Genomic DNA, 20,947 nt, shown 5'->3' on the forward strand with positions numbered 1-20,947 from the left:
TATGGAGACAGGACACTATGAGCCTCGCTCGTACCCTGTACAATACAACTAGGTAACACACACACACACACACACACACACACACACACACACACACACACACACACACACACACATTTACTCCTTTGTTAGTTTAACACAGATATTATTATGTATTTTTGATGTATGTATATAAAACAGGATATTAAGTTTAAAAATGTTGTATTTTTAAACTTGTGATCAACTGTGTCTCTCATGTAATGCAGGTGCAGGCTGGCCATACCAGCACCGTGGAGGTCCTGAAAGTACTACGAGCTTTTGAGGATGAAACAGACTATACTGTGTGGTCTGCCTTGCACAACTGTGTTGCACGCCTCAATCAGCTGCTGTCCCACACAGATTTCCATCATAACTTTGCTGCCTTTGTCAGGAATCTTTTTCGCAAGATAAGCCAGCGGCTAGGATGGGAAGCTAAGCCTGGTGAAAGTAAGTCTATGTTTTGCAGGAATGCTAAGCCTCTATAAGAAATTTGGTACTGATCTTGATGAAGAATTAGCAAAGCAGTGCTACTGGATGAGATGACTGAGACATTCTGAGTGTTTGCTGAGTGATAATTGTCTTGACCACTAAATGTCATCATATACCTTACTGAAGAAAGAAATGTAGTTGATGTGGCATATTGCAAAATATCTTTATTTCTTTTACTTTCCATTTGCATGCATTATGTCATTAGGGCTGGGTAGGATCCAACAATATAAATTACTCGTGGATCTGATTAATATTTGGTTAGGCAGATCCATAGGATTTGGGTCCAGACCTAATAAATGGTGGGTCCTGTGCATCGTGTGGTACTTGTCTAGGGAAAGAGATGAGTCCTGGATCTGTGACGAACCTGATTACTGGCAGGTTCCACTCACCACCTGGTATTCATCTAGGGAGCGAGACGAATACTAGATATCTATGAGGGACTCAATTTCAGGGAGACAATTATTACACTTGTGTAGTAATCAAGCAATCACAGGGATTTGCCTGGTTGTCAGATGAATCCAATGAAGTACTGTTGATGCCTATTGCATTAATTGTTTCCCCTTTAACTTACTTAAGATTTATAAAATTTGTTCAATAATTCACAAACTTGAATAGGTTTATTATCTCATAAATCATAGTAATGAGCTCCGAAAGCTTGTACAGGATCACATTAATGTCATAATGTTTTTATTTTACATTTTTCATTGTGATAAACAGCTGTGTTATTATGAAATGATAGAAAAGAAAGTTAAAATTCTAAATATGGAATTAAAATTTCTTATTTATTCTTTTCCTTGCAAACTATGTATATAAAACTATTTTTGACTTATAGAAATAATTGTCTACATTTTAATAGAGGAAAGATTAAATTTAGAGTGGGAATTTTATTTATACATATATTCCAAAATATATTAGCCTAGTTCTATGGAGGGAATTATTAAAAATCCTCTATCTCTTGCAGCTCTGACTTTTCTGCCTCACAGCTAGAGCAGCCAGTTATAATTTTCTTTTACTCTAACATCACAGCATGTCAGCCAATCACATCTCATGGAAAATAAGAGGAGCTTGGCAGCATTATAACCTTGCCTAGTGCTCCCTGCAAAAAGCATATGATTCATCATTATCTTTATTTTCATTGTGTATCTTGTTTATCAGTATTGTTGATAAGTATCATTATCAGTAAAAAAAATTTTCATAAAGTGTCTTTAAACATCAACTTTGATTCTTACGTGGCAGATCCAAATCCAACCTGCCTAGAAGGTGGATCTGTGTGATTTAGGTATAGTAATTGGACCCTTCCCAGCCCTATTTGCCATATCATCGTATTGATATTGTAGATGCATGCAATACCTGAATGATACATGCATATGAGGCGTCTCATGCTGAAGGAGCGTAACCGCCACTAACATAGTTTTGAGAAAAACGCCAGTAAGGTTAGACAATGATAACGCTGTCGAAAATGGATGAAAACGTAATGTATTATACACCAATGGAAAGCTTTTAAAACCAGCTTTCACATGAAATGGGTATTGGGATGAAAAAATGCCATTTTCAAAATAAAAAAATCACTTGAAACATCAACTGTTAAAAAGTTCTATTATGTACTTTTCAATGAAAAAATGGTGGATAATGCTAGAAATTACATGTTAGGTTATGAAAAATGACCAAATCTTGAAAAATGTAATTATTAATAATTTTTTTAATGTCTCCGGTTTGACACTATTAATAATAAACAAAATCAATTCCCACACTCACCTAAAATTAAGTTTCTGTTCCACTCAAGAAGTTGATAACAGGTAAGGGGTTGTCAGGTGGTTAGTAATATAGCAGGTCATCGTCATGTAAGTCAGTTCTGAGGTCCTTGAGGCGTTCCTGGCTCGCAAAGAGGGCATTATAGAAGCCCCTGGAAGCCTCTGGGATGTAGGAGGTGAGGGATCTGATGTGGCTGAGTTTCTTGTCTTCTATCAGTACACCATTAGGGAACTTAGGGGTGATGGCAACACTGGAGAGATCGAACTTGACTGGGTCATAGGTTTTTTTTCCACGTCTCCGGCCGTCTACGCTTACTCGCCTTAAGCACTGACACCTCCCCTCTACTCTGATCACCAGCGTCACTCATTTTAGCAGGTAAATCCACAAGAAAAATGGCTGAAAACAGGGAGAGTTCCCAAGGAGATGCAACACGTGTTGTAAGAATGGCGCCACCTGACTGAAGAAGCGGGATGGTAACGTGGCTATGATTGGCTGAGCGGTGGCTTTCTCGCAACCCGTGCTCCCATTGGCTGGCTCGCGGTGGCTCATAAGCTACTCCAACTCAAAAATTTCAGACCTCCACACATTTATTGCATGTTGGTACCTGACTCTAAACCCTCTGCCTTGGGGTCATAGAGGTGGCTATCGGGTGTTTCTTTGTTGTCACGTGGTGTACGAGACTGCCATCTACCGGGAACCCGTACTAACTCAAAAACGGTCAGGGTGGCGGTTAAGCTATTTCAGCACGAGACTCCTCATATGTACTAAATAGACTTATCTTTTCATACTCAGAACACCTGGATACCTTGCTGAGGTCATTGGTATTAGGACAGCTTGGTCTTTATGGAGAAGAGTCTGTGGTTACAGAGGCCAAGAAGCGACTGCTGGCCCATGTCGCTAATACTGTTACTCTGCCTGCTGATCTGCGCTCCCCTGTGTACAAGACTGTTGTTTCACAAGCTGATGAAAAGACATATGAGCAAATGCTTAAGGTAAGAGTTCTCTGTCTGTCTGTCTGCTTATTGTCTCCTTACATGACTTGAAATAATGTCTTATTGATACTGTACTTCCTTAACTGTTTAGTCTCTAAATACAGTTACATTCCTCTCATTTATTTTGTTTCTTGCATATACTCTTCTAAACGAGTGAGAACTTCATTTTCATATATATTTTTATTTGTACCTGTATTTCACTACTAAACATTTTTTGTACAAAGAAACACATAGTGTACATTTAAGAGTAGGGCTTGCTTTGTATAATGCAGAGCCAAGGCATTTTTCATCATACATTTAAATTACCTTTTTTTTTTTTCTTGTATAAAAAGGAAATAAGACAATCCCTAGCAATTAATTTGCATTATATTAATATTGTAGTGGCAGGAAGACTTATAGCATAGCATGTCAAGCTCATAAAGTGACAGTGTTGATTTTGTAAATCGGTGGTAATGCTAATTCTGGGTGATGGTTTTTTGCAGCTGTACCGTGAGGCTGACCTTCATGAGGAAAAGGACCGCATCTCTCGTTCACTGGGAGCCACTAGAGACCCCAACCTCATTCAGCGTGTCCTGCAGTTTGCCATGTCTGTAAGTATATGCATTCTTTCTGTGGTCTGCATTTTAGTAGGAAGTCAACTAATGACTTTTTTTCATGATTATTTTTGTGTCATCATAGCAGAAGATGCAGAAATAGAAAACTGTCATTGGTAAATGTTAAAGAATATTGTATTGGTTAAATGTATTTTATGCACTATTCCTTGTTATTTATTTATTATTTTACCAATTGTACATTTTATTTTCCATAGATTTTACTTGCATCATATTGTACATTACAAAATAGCAGGTTAGTTGTTTACTGAGTGATGTGATCATTGCATTAGGTAGTAAAGTACATGTTACAATAGGGAGGAAAGCAAGAGGAATTAGTTTGATTAACTTATTGGTTGATAAATTCAGATGATGAGATTGTGCTCAATGCTAAAACATACTGTGTGAAAAAGTACACTAGATTTAAAGGTGTGAAGTTTACAAGGAACATAAGAACGTAAGAAAAGAGGGAATCTGCAAGAGACTGTCAGGCCTACATGTGGCAGTCCCTGTATGATAAAAGCTACCCCAATTCCATTTATCATCCCCATCCATAAATTTATCTAATCTTTTAAAGCTCCCTATTGACTCGGCCGTAACAACATGATCACTGAGTCCATTCCACTCATCAACCACTCTGTTTGAAAACCAGTTTCTTCCAATTTCTCTCCTAAATCTGTATTTTTCAAGCTTAAACCCATCATTTCTGGTTCTATCCCCACTACTGATCCTAAGAACTTCATTCATGTCCCCTTTGTTAAAACCCCTATACCACTTAAATACTTTTATCAGATCTCTGAACCTGCATCTCTCTAAGGAATGCAATTTTTTTTTTTTTTTTTTTCAATCTTGCTTCATAAGGGATGTCCATCATCCCCTGTATCTTTTTATTAGACATCCTCCTTTGCACTGACTCCAATAGACCTATATTCTTCCTAAAATGTGGGCACCAAAATTGTACCGCATAGTCAAGATATGGTCTGACCAGTGCCAAATATAATTTTAGTATTACTTCAGGACTCCTGCTTTTAACACTCCTAAAAACTAATCCTAGTACCCTATTTGCCTTATTTCTAGCCTCTATACATTGCTTCCTTTGATCAGGATCAGACTCCTAAATCTTTCTCATATTTTGAACCTCCTTCTGCCTCATTATTTATTGTGTACATATTGTGTGGGTTACCTCTACCTACGCTAAGTACCCTGCACTTGTTAGTATTGAACTGCATCTGCCATTTGTTGGTCTACTTGTTCATCCTGTTTAAATCTGTCTGTAAGACGATGGCATTCGAATCTGACCTAATTAATCTACCTATATTTGTGTCATCTGCAAATTTTCTAATATCGTTACTAATTCCACTATCTGAGTTATTGATATATATTAGAAATAACAATGGCCTTAAAACTGAACCCTGTGGCACCCCACAAATTACTTGACCCCACTCAGAATTAGATCTATTAATTACAGTAAAACTCCGCTTAACGAACAGGATAGGGGGTGTCAAAGCTGTTCGTAGAGCGGAAATTTGTTAAGTGGATGTAATTTTTCTTTAGGAAATAATGGAAATAGGGGGGATGCGTTCTGGGCTGGTCCCCAACATACCACATGGGTAAAAAAAAATATATATATATATATATATATATATATATATATATATATATATATATATATTTTTTTCTATTAGCTTTTTACAAACCTTGCCCCCAAGACCACATTTCCACAAGGTTTTCCATTTTATCCATTTTAGAGTCACGAGTTCAGGTGGTTCTTTTAGCTTGCAAGGAAGATATGGTCTCACTAGCCTTCTTAATAGAGTCTGCTGACTTGAAAATAGTAGAAACAGTAGATGGATCTTGATCTTGATTCTACAGGTGTCCCAGGATTTCTCCTGAGGCAGGCCTTAGTATTGGTAGCTCCTGTAGGGGATAAAAAGAAAAAAAAGGCGGCAAAAACCTAAACTAGACACCATCCTTCATACTACTAACTCTTGCATCTGGCACTCCACATTTTCTCCAGGAACTCCTTGAAAGCTTCTATCATCCTTTCACTCGTTTCTCCACCCTGGCATCCCCAAGTTCCCTCAGCACCACTTACATCATCTCATTCCTGTCTCTGGCATACTTCACACACTCCAGCATCACATGCTCCACCGTCTCGTCCTCTCCCATGTCACACATCTGGCACACTTTGCTGCGGGACTCTGACCATCTGTAACTCCTTGCATTCACATTCATGCACTGTGCCCTAGCTCGGAAGAGGAGGTCACCCCCCAGGCTGCCATCATACCACTTTTCATACATTGGGGCCTCTTTCTCCCTATACCACTCCAGAGTACTCTTTTGTTCCATCCTAGTCCTCCATTCACTCAGTCCAATACACTTCACCCTTCTGTCTATCTCTCTCTTCCACTTCCTTACATCCCAGTCTGGGCCCTCTCCATTTCCAACAATCATGCTCCAGTCACTCTCAACATGCTTCCCTTCAACTCGCTGGAATGCCCAACTAGTTTCCAGACCACTCTTCACTACCATCCTGACACACTTCTTCCCCCACCTGCTATTCCTAACATTCCATAGAAACACCTTCCTAACTATTCTTGCATCATTCATTCGTTCTAGCCTAGCCTTGAATATCAGTGTTGCCTTTACATGCCTCTCTCTGAAGGCACTCCATCCCATGTTTCCCCTAATGCCTCTATTGCTGCAGACCTTGGTGCATTTAGAGCCATTCTTGCTACTCTGTTCTGTCCTATTTCTAGCTTCTCTAATTCACTTTCATTCCACGTCATCACATCCATACCATACATGATGCTTAGAACAGCCACGCTCTTCCAAACTTCTCGCAGCACATCATACTTGCTGGCTCTCATCCTTGCTGCACTTCCTAGCCGACCCACCCACTGGTTCACCAAACTCATCTTTTCATTCTTTGCTTTCACACAGCCATATGGACTCATCCACATCCCCAGATACTTGTATTCCTCAGCCTGTTGCACCTCATTTTCTCCCAGTCTCCACACCAAGTTTCTTTCATCATCTGACCTATTCACAACCATCACCTTGCTCTTCTCACTGCTGAATCTCACCCCAAAGTCTCTTCCATAGCCATCTACAACATCCAGGAGACTTTGGAGCTCCTCTGCTGATTCACTCATGACTACCACATCATCTGCATACAAGAGCACACATACCCTATCATTCCCCACCTTTACTCCTGCATTCATCCTTCTCATTCTGGCAGCCAGTTCTTCTGTATATAAACTGAAGAGGGTTGGTGACAAAATACAACCCTGCCTGACTCCTCTCTCACTCTTTACCCAGTCTGTTTCTATGTCTCCTAGTCTATATCTAGCTCTTGTGTCCACATACATACTTTGCACTATACTAACTATCTTTGAACTCAGTCCAATCTTTTCTAAGACTCTGCCTAACATTCTTCTATTCACCCTGTCATACGCTTTCTCTATATCCAGAAAACCCAAGTATAATTTACTACCCTCCTTCCTTTTCCTCTCAATCAGCTCATTCACCACAAACATGTTGTCTTCAGCTCTCCTATCCACACGGAAACCATTCTGTTCTTCACCCAGCACTCCAGTTTGTTCAATCCATTTACACAATCTCTCATTCAGCACACCACTGAACACTTTACCCACTGTATTCACTAATGCAATGGGCCTGTAGTTTTTCAACTCATCTTTACTCTTGTATCCTCCCTTGTGTAACAGAGTCACCCTACATTCATTCCACACTCTTGGCACTCTCTTCCTCCCACACCTGGTTAAAGAGCTCAGTCATCCTATCAATCAGAACTTCTCCATTTTGTACATCTCATATGGTATCTCATCCGGCCCTGCTGCCTTACCATTCTTTTGCCTTTTCACACATTTCTCCACTTCCTCTCTGCTGATTCTATCATTCAATTCATCCGTCCTTTCTCTCCAGTGTCACACACCCTTCTTTAACATCAAATACCTCACCAACACCTCCAATCTCTTCCCAGAACTCTTTGATCACCTTTCTCATCTCTTCCTTGTGTGTCACCACTGTCCCATTCACCTTGAGACTCTCCACATTTTCACGGTCAGACATCCCCTCACCCCTCAGGAATCTATACCATTCTTTGCTACCTTCCACACTTTTCTCTCTGAGGGACTGAATCACACTTCTCTCACACCTACCCTTGGCATTCATTATCTTCCCACTTCGTCACTCGCTGCTGCCTCACATATGCTGTCCATGCATTCTGGTAATCACTTTCTGCCTCTTCACTCTCATGCCTCCTCTTTCTCAGCTGTCTACACACCTTATTTAATCTCATCCCTCTCTCTCTCCTGGCATCCCTAACCTTATCGTTCCACCACAGCTTACATGTACGCTTTCTGGCACTCGTCCTCACATACCCTATCTGGCTGGCAACTGCGTTCCCTCACATTCTCAGCAAATCTATCATTCAATTCATCCACATCATTCAAGTTTTCATCTTCCCAGCATCTCTCACTCAGGTCTACCTGGAAATTCTCCCATCCTGCATCCCTTAGCCTCCACCTTCTCCTCTTAGCTTTTGTATTCCTATTCTGTCTCCCATTCAACTTACACTCCAACACCAGCATGTTATGGTCCGAGACAATGTCAATCGTTCCATCCTCATCAATCCACATGCGCTCCACCATCTCACGCATTCTCCTATTCACTAACATATAATCAATCGCAGACTCCTGGTTCCTCGCACACCAAGTCACTCGTCCTTCAGCCAGGGTCTCATTCAGGTTCTCCAACTCCATCTCATTTACAAAGCCGTCAAGCATTTCTCCATTCCTGTTCATTTGCTCGCCTAGTATACCTACATGTGCATTCATATCTCCCATAACAATCACTCTCTCTCCAGCACATTCTCCCACGATCTTCCTTAGAATACCATACTTCCTGCTGTTCTCTGTCACTACTCTCTCACCCTCTACTGTCATGTATACTACAATCACCACCAAACTTTCACACTTCCTATGCTCACCTGTGCACTCTACCTTCACTGCTAGAATATCCTCACTCATGGCACAGCTTCCTACATCTAGTTTTTCTACTCTAAAATTCCTTTCCTTCCTGTACATGAAAGTTGCCCCTCATCCTATTCTGTCCTGAATCTTCCGTCCCTTTCCAATCATCACATACTCACAACCATCCACTTGCACATCATCCCTCAGGTGTGTCTCGGTCATTCCGACTAAGTCAAAATGCCACTCTTCGAGCTCCTTAGAAACGTCCTCAAATTTCCCAGTGCCCCATCCTCTCACATTCACACACCCAATCTTCATGCATCCTGACGCTCTGTGGGTACCTCCTCTTCCTTTCACATTCGCACACTCTTTTCCCGCAGGTTCCCTTTCTCTCGGTAGCCTGCTCTCTTTGATGCTTCTGTCCTCCTTTTCTCTCATAACAACACCCGCCCCTCCTCTTCGGATTCTATTCTATTCCTTTGTACCTTCCTCCCATTGCTGAGCCCACTCCACCAGGTTCCAAGACACCCACACCTTTCCTATATTGGACATATGCACACCGTCCTGTGTCCACACCTGCCACCAGTCCATCCTCTCCCACAACTGTATCCTGTCACATTTCTAGTCCTCCAGCCTTCCTACCAACTTTTCATTTACCCATCTCCTCTCCCGGCCACAGACCTGACCCTCCTTGTCCCGCCTCTTAGGATGGGTTCACATAGAACTATACTATACGGGTATACGGTGCACGTTTGTGAGGGCACGCGTATACCTGGAATCGAACAAGGTGATTTGCCTAATACCGCGTCATATAGGAGGGCACTATACGAAGTGCCGTATAGCTGTGTATTGTATAGTATACCACCAGATACCATTGTGTTTAGTTGTGGCAGCTTTTAATTTTTGCAAGGCAAGTTACAAATACAAGGATTGTTGCGACTCATTTCATCGGAATTTCGAAGCACATGCCTTCATATTAATTTTTGGAAGCCCAAGCGAAAGTATTTGTATTTGTATATATTTCAATTGTAAAAAGTCAGTATGTGATCCAACCCTGCCTTTTCTCACTTGGTAGAGTTTGTGGTAAAAAAATACAAGTTTATTTTCGAATTTCAATAATTTATTTCGAAACGGAATGTGTTTTATTTTTTAGAAATTAGATTCAGGTAGGAAACATAAGCATATTGGCATGCATTCAAGTCCGGATGACTAAGTGAAAAAAATAACGATCAGTAAAAGAAGAGCCAAATCTTCTTTGTCTGAAGAATCCATTTTGACAGCACCCAAAAGACTGTAAGTAGTATACGCGTGCAGCCTATGTGACCCGCCATGCCCATATACGTAGAGTATAGCGTATAGTGTTTACCGAATAGCAAATATCGTATACCGTATACCGTATAGTTCTATGTGAACCCAGCCTTAGGGATACACATCACCAAGGGCCTCCTGTGTATCTTGTGCTCCACCACTCTAACTATTTCCTCTATCACCCTAACCATCTCCCATCCTCCTCTATCTTCCAGCCCGTTTCCTCGTCCCTCTATCACCACCAGGTCTTTGGGCTCCATCTGGTGGAGGGAATTCATTACCACCTCACGGATGCCCCGGATATTGGCCCCTGGTCTGCTCTTATCCATCACCTTGTAGCCACCTTTGGACAGGGAGTATATCTCTTTTCCTACTCCTCTCATCAGGCTGTCTCCAAATAACCACATCCTCCTAACTTACTCCCTGTCTTGAGCCAAAGCCGCTTGCCATCCTGGATATGTCGCCAAGATTGCCGACCTACGCCCATCCATGCCGACTCACTCTGATCCTTACCTCTACTATCCCTGTCTCGACCTCCAATATTACCCTAGTCTTCCTTACCTCTCTTTCCATTGCCCTCCTGTGTACTTTTACCGTTGACCTGTGTCTGGCTGGGGGTATCTTGTACTCTCTTGCTCCTAGTTCCTCCCCTGGCCTCCTCCTGTACCTTCGACTCCCTACTTGCCTCCCCCAAACTACTGTCTTCTTCCACACTCATTTCTTCACCTCTACGTCTCCCTCACTACTAGGGCCAGGGCCCTCCTCTGTCCTATCCGTGTCTCCCTCATTCTTTGCTTTCCGTTTCTCCTCCCACCATGCCCTGGTAGTGTCTAGGCAATCAGGGCATAGGCTTATAAGGAAGTCGTTGCTCAGCAGCCTCTGACTAGCTTCCTTCAGCCCCACACATCAAGTGTGATACCAATCACTGCAAAACTCACACGCGATAGAATTATCCCTATTATTTACCTCACCTTTGCACACTTTACAATCATTGTCGTACATCATTCTTTTTTTTGCTTAAGCAAAAAAAGAATGAAATAAACAAAGAAAATCCAGAGCAAAAACACACCTTATCTTACCTCCTCCGCCACAGTCCCGTAGTCAAGATGGTGGCAATCAATGCTATTAGTTATCTCGCCTCTCTCATGTCTGAATAATATCCAGCTTCACTTCAAGAGTAAGAGACTTCCTGGTCTTCTTAGCAACGCTAGGTGACATTGAAGAGCGTTTTGGTGGTAAGTTGAGCGAGGGAAAATGAGCTGCTGCTGACGCTGTTATTGTTTTGAACAGGGGCAGTGAGTGGTACGCGTGTTGTCCATGAGAGGCGCTGGTGTATTCAAAAGCCTGTTGGCTTGCGTGATACGGCGGGGGTTTCAAACTTGGACAAAATTACCTGGATAAAACTTCTTTAAAGCGAGTTTGTTGTTTGTTAAACGAGCAGATGGTAGTAAAATGAAACCTTCATTGTAGCGAAATTTCGTTGTGTGAACCTTCGTTAAGCAGGGGTTGCCTGTATAGAGCTCTACTCACTAATACAAGGAAGACTCCACAGGTTCCTCTTCTCTCAAGTCTGGAACCACAACCTCTTGACTTCTGCCCTCTCTCTCCTGCCTTCTTCTAGTTATCCTGTTCTTCCTTGTTGAAACTACTATATATCCATGTTTGTTACTTCCTTTCTCACAAAAGAAACAGTCATACAGGGTCAAAAGTCATATCCATCAAATATGTAGTCACACTTCAATCACCTAACACGCCAAAAATAGTCCAGTTTTGCTATTGACCATTCATAGGCTGAGAGCAGACTTTTGACCTCCACATGTAGACAAACATAAGGTTGAAGGTCACATACAATATGCATATCAAATCGTCTGTAAATGTAATAACACGTCCAAAAATGTGACCAGTTTTCTATTGGCCCTTCAGAGACTGAGGGCGGACTTTTGACCTCCATTTGTGGACAACAGAAAGTCGAATGGCACATACAAATCAGTATGTGTGAAATACTCTAGTACACCCTAGTACAACATATAAATGACATCACAGCAACACAACACTTCGTTGATAAGCCACTAAGGCTGTTTTAGTCATACTATGACCTCTGTCCGGGTCATTTTCTCTAATTCCCCGGCATTTGACTCCCATACCCTCTGTTATCTGGGAGCCATCTCTAATCCACCTACCCCTTGTTAAAGGCTGGGTCAAATATCTAAGTTTATGACAAACACGCTATCTACTGACTAGTACTACATATGAGGCGTTCAGAATAGTAGTGACGTAAGCACCAAAAAAAAAAAACTGAGAAAAATGCAGTTAAAGTTTTGTAAAATTCAGAATGCAATAACTTTTTACTGAGATGAGGTAGAAAGCTCTAGTTTTTTTTGTAAAATGAAGCCCTATAACATGGCTTATCATTTTTAGTTAAACTTGCTCCACTTTTTCCTCTTCTTTTTTATATATCATTTCCTTATCCTGTCTCCTAGAATTCTTTAAAAAAAATGCCTTCTTCTCCTCCTCTGACCTTTCATTATTTTTTACCCTTGCTTCTGCCGCCAATTCATTGTGTCTCTTCCTTTCTTCCTCCTTTCTGTTTTTCTTTATATCCTTGCAACCTTCTGTTTCTTTGAGTTTTGTTGTTCTATATAGTATTTCTTCTGTTGCTGCTTGTGATTTTAGTAGTATCTTAATTGGTCCCACTGTTCCTTCTTGATAAGGTCCCATTCTGTGGATTTCTTCTACCTCCTCCTCTAAGTTCTGTCTATCCTCGTCATTTAGATTCTTTAGTAGGTTTTTGACTGATTTCATTTCCTCTTTTTCCTTTCTTGGTCTATATTTTACTTTTTTTCTTTCAGGCCAAATATGATTACACTTTTTCTTTTCTGCAATTTCCCTTACTAAATTTTCTTTTTCCTTAATTTTAAGGACTCTTATAATTTTGTTTGCGATATTCTCATCTCTTTCTTTTAGCTGTTCCTGAATCACCTGAAAGTTATCCTTGTCTTTCTTATCTTGGACTCTCCATGCCTGTACTTCTTTCTTAATCATGCCCTGTACTCTTTCCTCTTCTTTGTTTACTAGATCTTTCAGATCCTCTTTTTCTTTCTCTACTTAGTGAGTCCTTCTTCCATCTGTTTCTTATACATGGCTGGTTCTTTTTTTCAGTTCCTCGGTTTCTGCTCTTAACCTTGCTTAATTTTCTTCCACTCTTTTTATCCTTTCTTTCAAGTTCTGAAACTCTATCCTGTTCTTCGTTCTCTTTAATTCCCATATTCTCCTTTATCCATTTATCCAATTTTCTTTCCAGTGTTAACACTCTCTTGTGGAGGGCAGTGTTTGCTGCATCAAAACCTCCAAATGTCCCCTCTCTCTCATCAACTATTCATCCTCTTCTTGCATTCCTTCCCTGGTCTCATACCTACCTGCATTTAGGTGTAAACTCATCCTTACTCATGCTGCCTTACAATGTAATTCCTGGAAACTATTGTCACACAAGTCACCCAGGCCTCTGTAAACACAACAAAATCCATGTGCGTGGGCGTGTGCTCAAAAAAAAAAAATCCAACAGTTATATTGATGAAGGCGATGGTTGGTGTAGGCTTCTCAGTTGATTGAAGATGACTAAACGATGACGATGAATGTAATGATGATGTTGGTGTTGATGATGTTGATGATGATGATGATAATGATTGGTGGGGGGGCTACTAGGATGTGGTAGACAGCCTGGCATCCCTGCTTCCCCATTGGTCACTGAGCAGCCCAGGTGGAGATACATTGGTGTAGAATTCACTGTGCGGTCACATTAATGTGATGCCGATATGGTTGATCAATGCCTTCACTACCAGTGGAATTTCACACTTATTGCCATAATACTTCTGACGGCACAGATGCGAGCCAAACACAATAGGAAGAAGATAGTGCTATACCATAGCTTGCTGAGACACACCAGGTTGAAAATGCAGGCCTCCTATTGCCTGCCCGAGTACATACATCATCATTGAGTGAGCACGATTTTTTTTTTTTTTTTTTTTTTTTTTTTTTACAGACACATGGCCGTTCCAAAGAATGGGAATTTTGACCATGTTGTGGGCCGAATTTTGACTTGGATGTTACAGATTCAGAAAGCTGAAGGCAAGACGAAAAAAATGCTATACAAACCTCGAAATTGGCTGGGGTGGCACTTACGTCACTACTATTCTGAACACCTCATATGTTTACCATCATATATCAGTGTTTCTTCATTTCTTGTTTCTTCTACTGCATCAAGTTACCACACATGGATCAGATCCCCTTGAATTAGCTGAGACAAAATGCCAGAGGGTTTGGGAGATCCTGAGGAGGGATTAGAGCAATATTTACTTTTATTATTATTATTATTATTATTATTATTATTATTATTATTATTATTTATTTTTTTATTTAATTTTTTTTTTATTTATTTTATTTATTTATTATTATTTTTTTTATTACCAATACTATTATTACTATTATTATTATATTTATTAGTTACCAACAAATTATTGATGTTCCAATATGCTTAACATGTATGTATAGTTGAAGGAGTTCAGAAGGTGTGTAAGCATTGAGGGTTACTAAGTGATCACCATGACTTAATTCCCATAGAGTGAGGTGAGGAACCAGGATACCATCTTTGTCATCATCAGTGTGGCAATGACAGCTCCCGGCCGCTCTGCTGCATGGGCTTTCTTCAAGAAGAATCATCAGGAGCTGCTTGACAGATATGAGGTGAATATAAAATGTGGACATGTTTGTCATGTGTGATCTTATTGGGATAATAAAATATTGTTATATAAAATTTAAAGCCACTAATAAAACATTTATTAGTCCTATCAGTTCGGTCAACACTAACACCATAATTCTGAGGTTCCATTAATGTTTTGGAGGCTTGCTAAACTTTGTGATCTCCACCAACATCTGAGCCTAGTTCTAGATCTTTAAGGTCTTTCTGAATCATTTTTCACCCAGTCACTCCCCTCTATCCCTTCATCACATAAAAAAATTTGGGTTTATCTATTCTCAGAATGTATGCTCAGGTTCCATTCTCATATTTCTGAAGTTCCATATTTTTTGTCTCTTTTAAAGGGTGGATACCTGGTCACCCGATTGATACGATACATCACTGAAAACTTTGCCAGTGAAGAGATGGCAGCTGAAGTTGAAAACTTCTTCCGTGATAAGCAAATTCCTGGTACAGAGAGAACAGTACAGCAGAGCTTAGAAACCATCAGGCTCAATGCAGCCTGGCTGCAGCGTGACCAGGATGCCATCAAGAAGTATTTGGCAGAGGCTGCAGAGTAATAAAAAGTACCCCACCACACCTGCCACTGTGTTTATCTCTAGATATCTGTCTCTGTCACAGTATACTCCATTATCTCTCTCTCTCTCTCTCTCTCTCTCTCTCTCTCTCTCTCTCTCTCTCTCTCTCTCTCTCTCTCTCTCTCTCTCTCTCTCTCTCTCTCTCTCTCTCTCTCTCTCTCTCTCTCTCTCTCTCTCTCTCTCTCTCTCTCTCTCTCTCTCTCTCTCTCTCTCTCTCTCTCTCTCTCTCTCTCTCTCTCTCTCTCTCTCTCTCTCTCTCTCTTTTTTTTACTCTGCTTTGAGCAGTCACTATTATCCTTGAGCAAGAGGATGGGATATACTCATACTGTGTGTTTGAAATGTGTGAGATTCTAGCCTTATTTGTAGATTGGTTTCCAAGAGCTCAAAGCTCTTTTCATGATGGTAACACCTAGCAGTCACAAACTCAAAACATGATCAAGACCCTGGTGGATTACACACACACACACACACACACACACACACACACACACACACACACACACACACACACACACACACACACACACACACACACGAAGGCAATAATAAAAAGTGGCATGATGATTGTTTTCTAATTGATAATAACTTTAATTGTTCATTATTATATTTTTAAGAATGCATCTTAGGGGCCTTAAGCCAGCATTCAGTGTTCAATCAAACGTTCCAAGGAAAGGCCGTAAATGGATGCAGGATACCTCATAGAGTACAAGCTCACCAAGCTGGCTAATTATACTTAAAGTATTCTTTAGTATCTCCAGAAATTGCTGTTGTTTATTATCACATGATTTAACATATTACTAGAGATAGTGATTACTAATTAAACTTGTGACCATACAATTTCATAGTTTGTCTTGCTCTATAAAGTTAATATTATAGGCTTCCAAAGACTGCTCATGAGTACTTTGAATTTCTTAAGTATTGACTCTGCATTGTGATATGCTTTACTAACTTTTTCATTTTATTTTATTTCAAGATTCATGTTGTGAATATTGAACATAAAAGTGTGCTGACCTGGGTATCACATTCTAATTTTTGAATAAATAAAATAATTATAAAATTATCTCGGAATCATTACTAGAAACCATGTTTGATTCTCTCTCTCTCTCTCTCTCTCTCTCTCTCTCTCTCTCTCTCTCTCTCTCTCTCTCTCTCTCTCTTCTCTCTCTCTCTCTCTCTCTCTCTCTCTCTCTCTCTCTCTCTCTCTCTCTCTCATGAAATAGTAGGTTACATGACAGTATCATCCATTTGGAAGATTCTGTAAATTTATGATGTTGGAGGCTCAAAGTGCAAGTAACTATTTATCTTTATGGCCTGTGTATTCAGAAATGCTCTGCTCTCCCAATGACTATTTTCAGAAGCTACATAAATTCAAAGTTTCTAAAGAGCTTTTCTCATGTTGACAATTGTTAATCTGTTACTGAAACAATAGAAAAGAAGCTTGTAAAAACCCATGTAACTTCAAGTATATATAAGAAATTTATGGCCAGACTATAATAGGATGCTAGGCTGCTAGGATGAGGTCAAGGTAAGGGTACTACTGTCATTTTTCCTAAAACTACACTAAGCAACTTACTGCTACATTTATAAAGACGCTAGAAATAAGATAAATCAATAAAGAAATGTGGCATAAATATTATAGTGTTGCTGGGAAAAAAATATGTATTCTCATTAACTTTGTGTATTTGTAATTATATTTGGAAGATAGTTTTATTAGGTAAATGGGGAAAACTGGCCAAGAGCAACAAAAACAATTAAACATAAACGCCGACTTAGATGCCAGTCCCCAAATAGAGCCAGGAGAGTTAGCCAAAAGAATGGGCAATTTTTTTTTTTTTTTTTCTTTTCTTTTTTTTCCATGTAGGAGAGAAGGCCAGCCAAGGGCAACACAATGGTAAAGAAGAAAAAAAAGGCCCACTTGATGCTTGGTTCTCTAAAAGATAAGGAGGGTTATCCAAAATTAGAGAGTCTTGACACCTTTCTCTTAACCCCTTCGCGCCGGATGTTAAAAAAGCCCGCCTGTATGATATACGGGTGGTAGTGCCGCGCGCCCGAGCGCGGGAAACTCGTGCAAGCTTGTCATACTTGTCTTTGTGTATTATGCTGCTATTTTTTAGTCACTATATCGCCTTCGAAGAGGAAAGTGGACGTTTCTCTCTTCGGAGAAAAAGAGAGAGAGAGAGATTAGAAAATTTGTTGTTTTTGTGTGTGTGTGTGTGTGTGTTTCACGAATGTTACAAGGCGGGACACATGTAACTCATCTTTCGAGAGGGAGAGGGAGAGGGAGGGAAGGGAGATAGGAAGGGAGATAGGGAGGGAGGAAAGGGAGATGGGGAGAGAGAGAGAGAAAAATGGGAACAGTCTATGCCATTGGGTAATTTTGGACACAAGGCGGGACGCATGTAGCTTATCTTTAGTGATTGGTGGAGACAAGGATAGTGGGAGGAGCACTAGGATTTCAAAGACAACATACAGCGTGTGTAATTGGTATCCAACACACTATACGGGACAACTGAACTGAAGAAAGCTCAGAAAAGAAATATGACGCCTACATAGGCGTCACCGTATATGCTACTGGGGCTTCATGACGCCTACATAGGCGTCACCGTATTGAAGGGGTTAAAAGAGGTCAAGTTGTAGGTAGATGGAAATACAGAAGCAGGCAGGGAGTTCCAGAGTTTACCAGTGAAAGGTATGAATGATTGACAGTACTGTTTAATTCTTGCATTAGAGAGTTAGACAGAAAAGGGATGAGAGGAAGAAGAAAGCCTTGTGCAGTGAGACTGCAAGAGGAGGGGGAGGCATGCAGTTAGCAAGATCAGTTGAACAGTTAGCTTGAAAATAGCGATAAAAGATAGAAAGAGATCCAACATTTCGGTGGTGAGAAAGAGGCTGAAGAAAGACTGTCAGTGGATGGGAGTTGATGAGACAGAAAACTTTTGATTTCACCCTATCTAATAAAACTGTGTGAGTGGAACCCCCCCAAACATGCGAAAAGTACTCCAAACAAGGACGGATAAGGCCCTTATACAGAGTAAGCAGTTAAGAGGGTCGAGAAAAATTGCCAGAGATGCCACAAAACACACAACTTCATAGAAGCTGTTTTAGCAAGAGATGAGATGTGAAGTTTCCAGTTAAGATATTAGTAAAAGACAGACTGAGGATATTCAGTGTGGAAGAGAGAGACAGTTGAGTGTCTCTGGAGAAGAGGGGATAGTTGTTTGGAAGGTTATGTCAAGTTGATAAGGGAACTGAGTTTTTGAGACATTGAAAACTAGATTTTCTTTGCCCCAATCGGAAATCTTAGAAAGATCAGAAGTCTGGCGTTCTGTAGCATTCCTGCGTGATCTGTTGACTTTCCAAAGGGTTGGACATCTCTGAAAGGACATGGAAAGATATAGGGTGATATCGTCAGCGTAAGAGTGGATAGGGAAAGAAGTTTCGTTAAGATCATTAATGAACAATAGAAAGAGAGTAGGTGACAGGACAGAACCCTTAGGAACACCACTATAAATAGATTTAGGAGAAGAACAATGGCTGTCTATCACAGCAGCAATAGACGGTTGGAAAGAAAATTTGAGATAAAGTTGCAGAGAGAAGGATAGACACCATAGGAGGGCAGTTTGGAAATTGAAGCTTTATGCCATACTCCATCAAAAGTTTTTGATACGTCTGATGCGACAGCAAGAGTTTTACCGAAATCTCTAAAAGAGGATGACCAAGACTCGGTAAAGAAAGCCAGAAGAACACCAGTAGAGCGATCTTGACAGAAGCCATACTGGCGAACGATCAGATAGATGATTGTGAAGTGACAGACGTTTAAGAATTTTCCTATTCATGATAGATTCAAAAACTTTACACAAGCAAGAGATTAAAGCTTTAGGACAGTAGTTAGATGGATTAGAACAGTCACCCTTTTTAGGAACAAGCTGATGTAGGCAAACTTCCAACAAGAAGGAAAGGTAGAAGTCGATAGTCATAGTTGAGAGAGTTTAGCTAGGCAAGGTGCAAGCACAGAAGTACAGTTTTTGAGAACAATAGGAGGGACCCCATCAGGTCTATAAGCCTTCTGAGGGTTTAGGCCAGCGAGGGCATGGAAAACATCATTATGAAGAATTTTGATTGTAGACATGAAATAGTCAGAGGGAGGAGGAGAGGGAGGGACTAGTCCAGAACCATCCAAGATGGAGTTGTTAGCAAAGGTTTGAGAAGAGTTCAGCTTTAGAGACAGAAGAGATGGCAGTGGTGCCATCAGGATGAAATAAAGGAGAGAAAGATAAATAAGTAAAATTATTGGAGATGTTTTAGGCAAGATGCCAGAAGTGTTGAGGGGAGTTTGAGTTAGAAAGATTTTGATATTTTCTATTTATGAAGAAGTGTTTGGCAAGTTGGAAAATTGACTTGGCATGATTCCGGGCAGAAATATAAAGTGCATGAGATTCAGGAGATGGAAGGCTCAAGTACCTTTTGTGGGCAACCTCTCTATCATGTATAGCACGAGAACAGGCTGTGTTAAACCAAGGTTTAAAAGGTTAAAGTTGAGAAAAAAGAATGAGGAATGTACGCCTCTATGCCAGACACTATCACCTCTGTTATTCATTTAGCACAGAGATGGGTCTTTGACATGGAAACAGTAATCGTTCCAGAGAAAATCAGCATAATACCTCCTCAGGTCCCTCCAGCTGGCAGAAGCAAAACTCCAGAGGCACCTTCGCTTGGGGCAGTGGTTCTCAAACTTTTTCATGAGCGACCCTATTTGGAACATTTCATTCCTTCACGACCCAGAGTAAAGTAAAGAGAAAGAAAATGTACAATGGTATATAGTTATATACACGAGCCTGCATGGGCCCACTGCCAGTCCAACATACGCGTTTGATACAGGAGTCATTCCTGTCAGAGACACCATTACGTGGGGCCCAGGAGGAGGGAGATGGGAGGAAGATGAACATACATACATAAAAGTAATTTGTGGTTAAAGAAGAATAATTCAATTAAGTAACTGACATACACTGAAACACTGAAAGCATGATAATGTTCCTGTGTCCCTGCGACCCATCAAAATTGATCTTGCGACCCATAGTTTGAAAACCACTGGCTTAGGGGAATCCTGGGGAGGGATTGGAGAAATAGGACAAGATACAGAAATCTTGAAACCTCCCTCTTAAATGAGTTCAGGTCATAGATAGGTGGAAATACAGAAGCAGGTAAGGAGTTCCAAAGTTTACCAGAGAAAGGATGAATGATTGAGAATGCTGGTTAATAACTCTTGCATTGGAGAAATTAACAGAATAGGTGTGAGAGAAAGGAAAAAATCTTGTAGAGCAAGACTGAGAGAGGAGAGGATGCATGTAGTTATTAATATCAAAAGAGTAGTTGGTTTGAAAATAGCAGTTGAAGCTAGCAAAAGATGCAACATTCTGAAGGTGAGAAAGAAGTTGAAGACAGTCAATCATAGGAGAGGATAAGACAAAAAGCT

General features: G+C 40.5%; 1 protein-coding gene across 4 annotated transcripts in view; it reads left to right on the forward strand.

The window, feature by feature from the left end:
• Positions 1 to 16,534, forward strand: part of LOC123498097 (puromycin-sensitive aminopeptidase-like) — a 123,438-nt gene extending 106,904 nt beyond the window's left edge. For 3 of the 4 annotated variants that reach the window (XM_045245226.1, XM_045245228.1, XM_045245227.1), the window contains exons 12-16: positions 246 to 465; positions 3,052 to 3,251; positions 3,734 to 3,841; positions 14,761 to 14,883; positions 15,241 to 16,534. In XM_045245226.1, coding sequence (XP_045101161.1) covers positions 246 to 465; positions 3,052 to 3,251; positions 3,734 to 3,841; positions 14,761 to 14,883; positions 15,241 to 15,456 — 867 coding nt within the window. In that variant the 3' untranslated portion in view covers positions 15,457 to 16,534. Of the gene's footprint in view, positions 1 to 245; positions 466 to 3,051; positions 3,252 to 3,733; positions 3,842 to 10,358; positions 11,336 to 14,760; positions 14,884 to 15,240 lie in introns of those variants that run through there. The other variant, XM_045245229.1, reaches the window with a different exon arrangement.
• The last annotated feature ends 4,413 nt before the right edge of the window (positions 16,535 to 20,947 follow it).

The sequence above is a fragment of the Portunus trituberculatus genome, chromosome 47 (genome assembly GCF_017591435.1).
Source record: "Portunus trituberculatus isolate SZX2019 chromosome 47, ASM1759143v1, whole genome shotgun sequence".
Lineage (NCBI taxonomy): Eukaryota > Metazoa > Arthropoda > Malacostraca > Decapoda > Portunidae > Portunus > Portunus trituberculatus.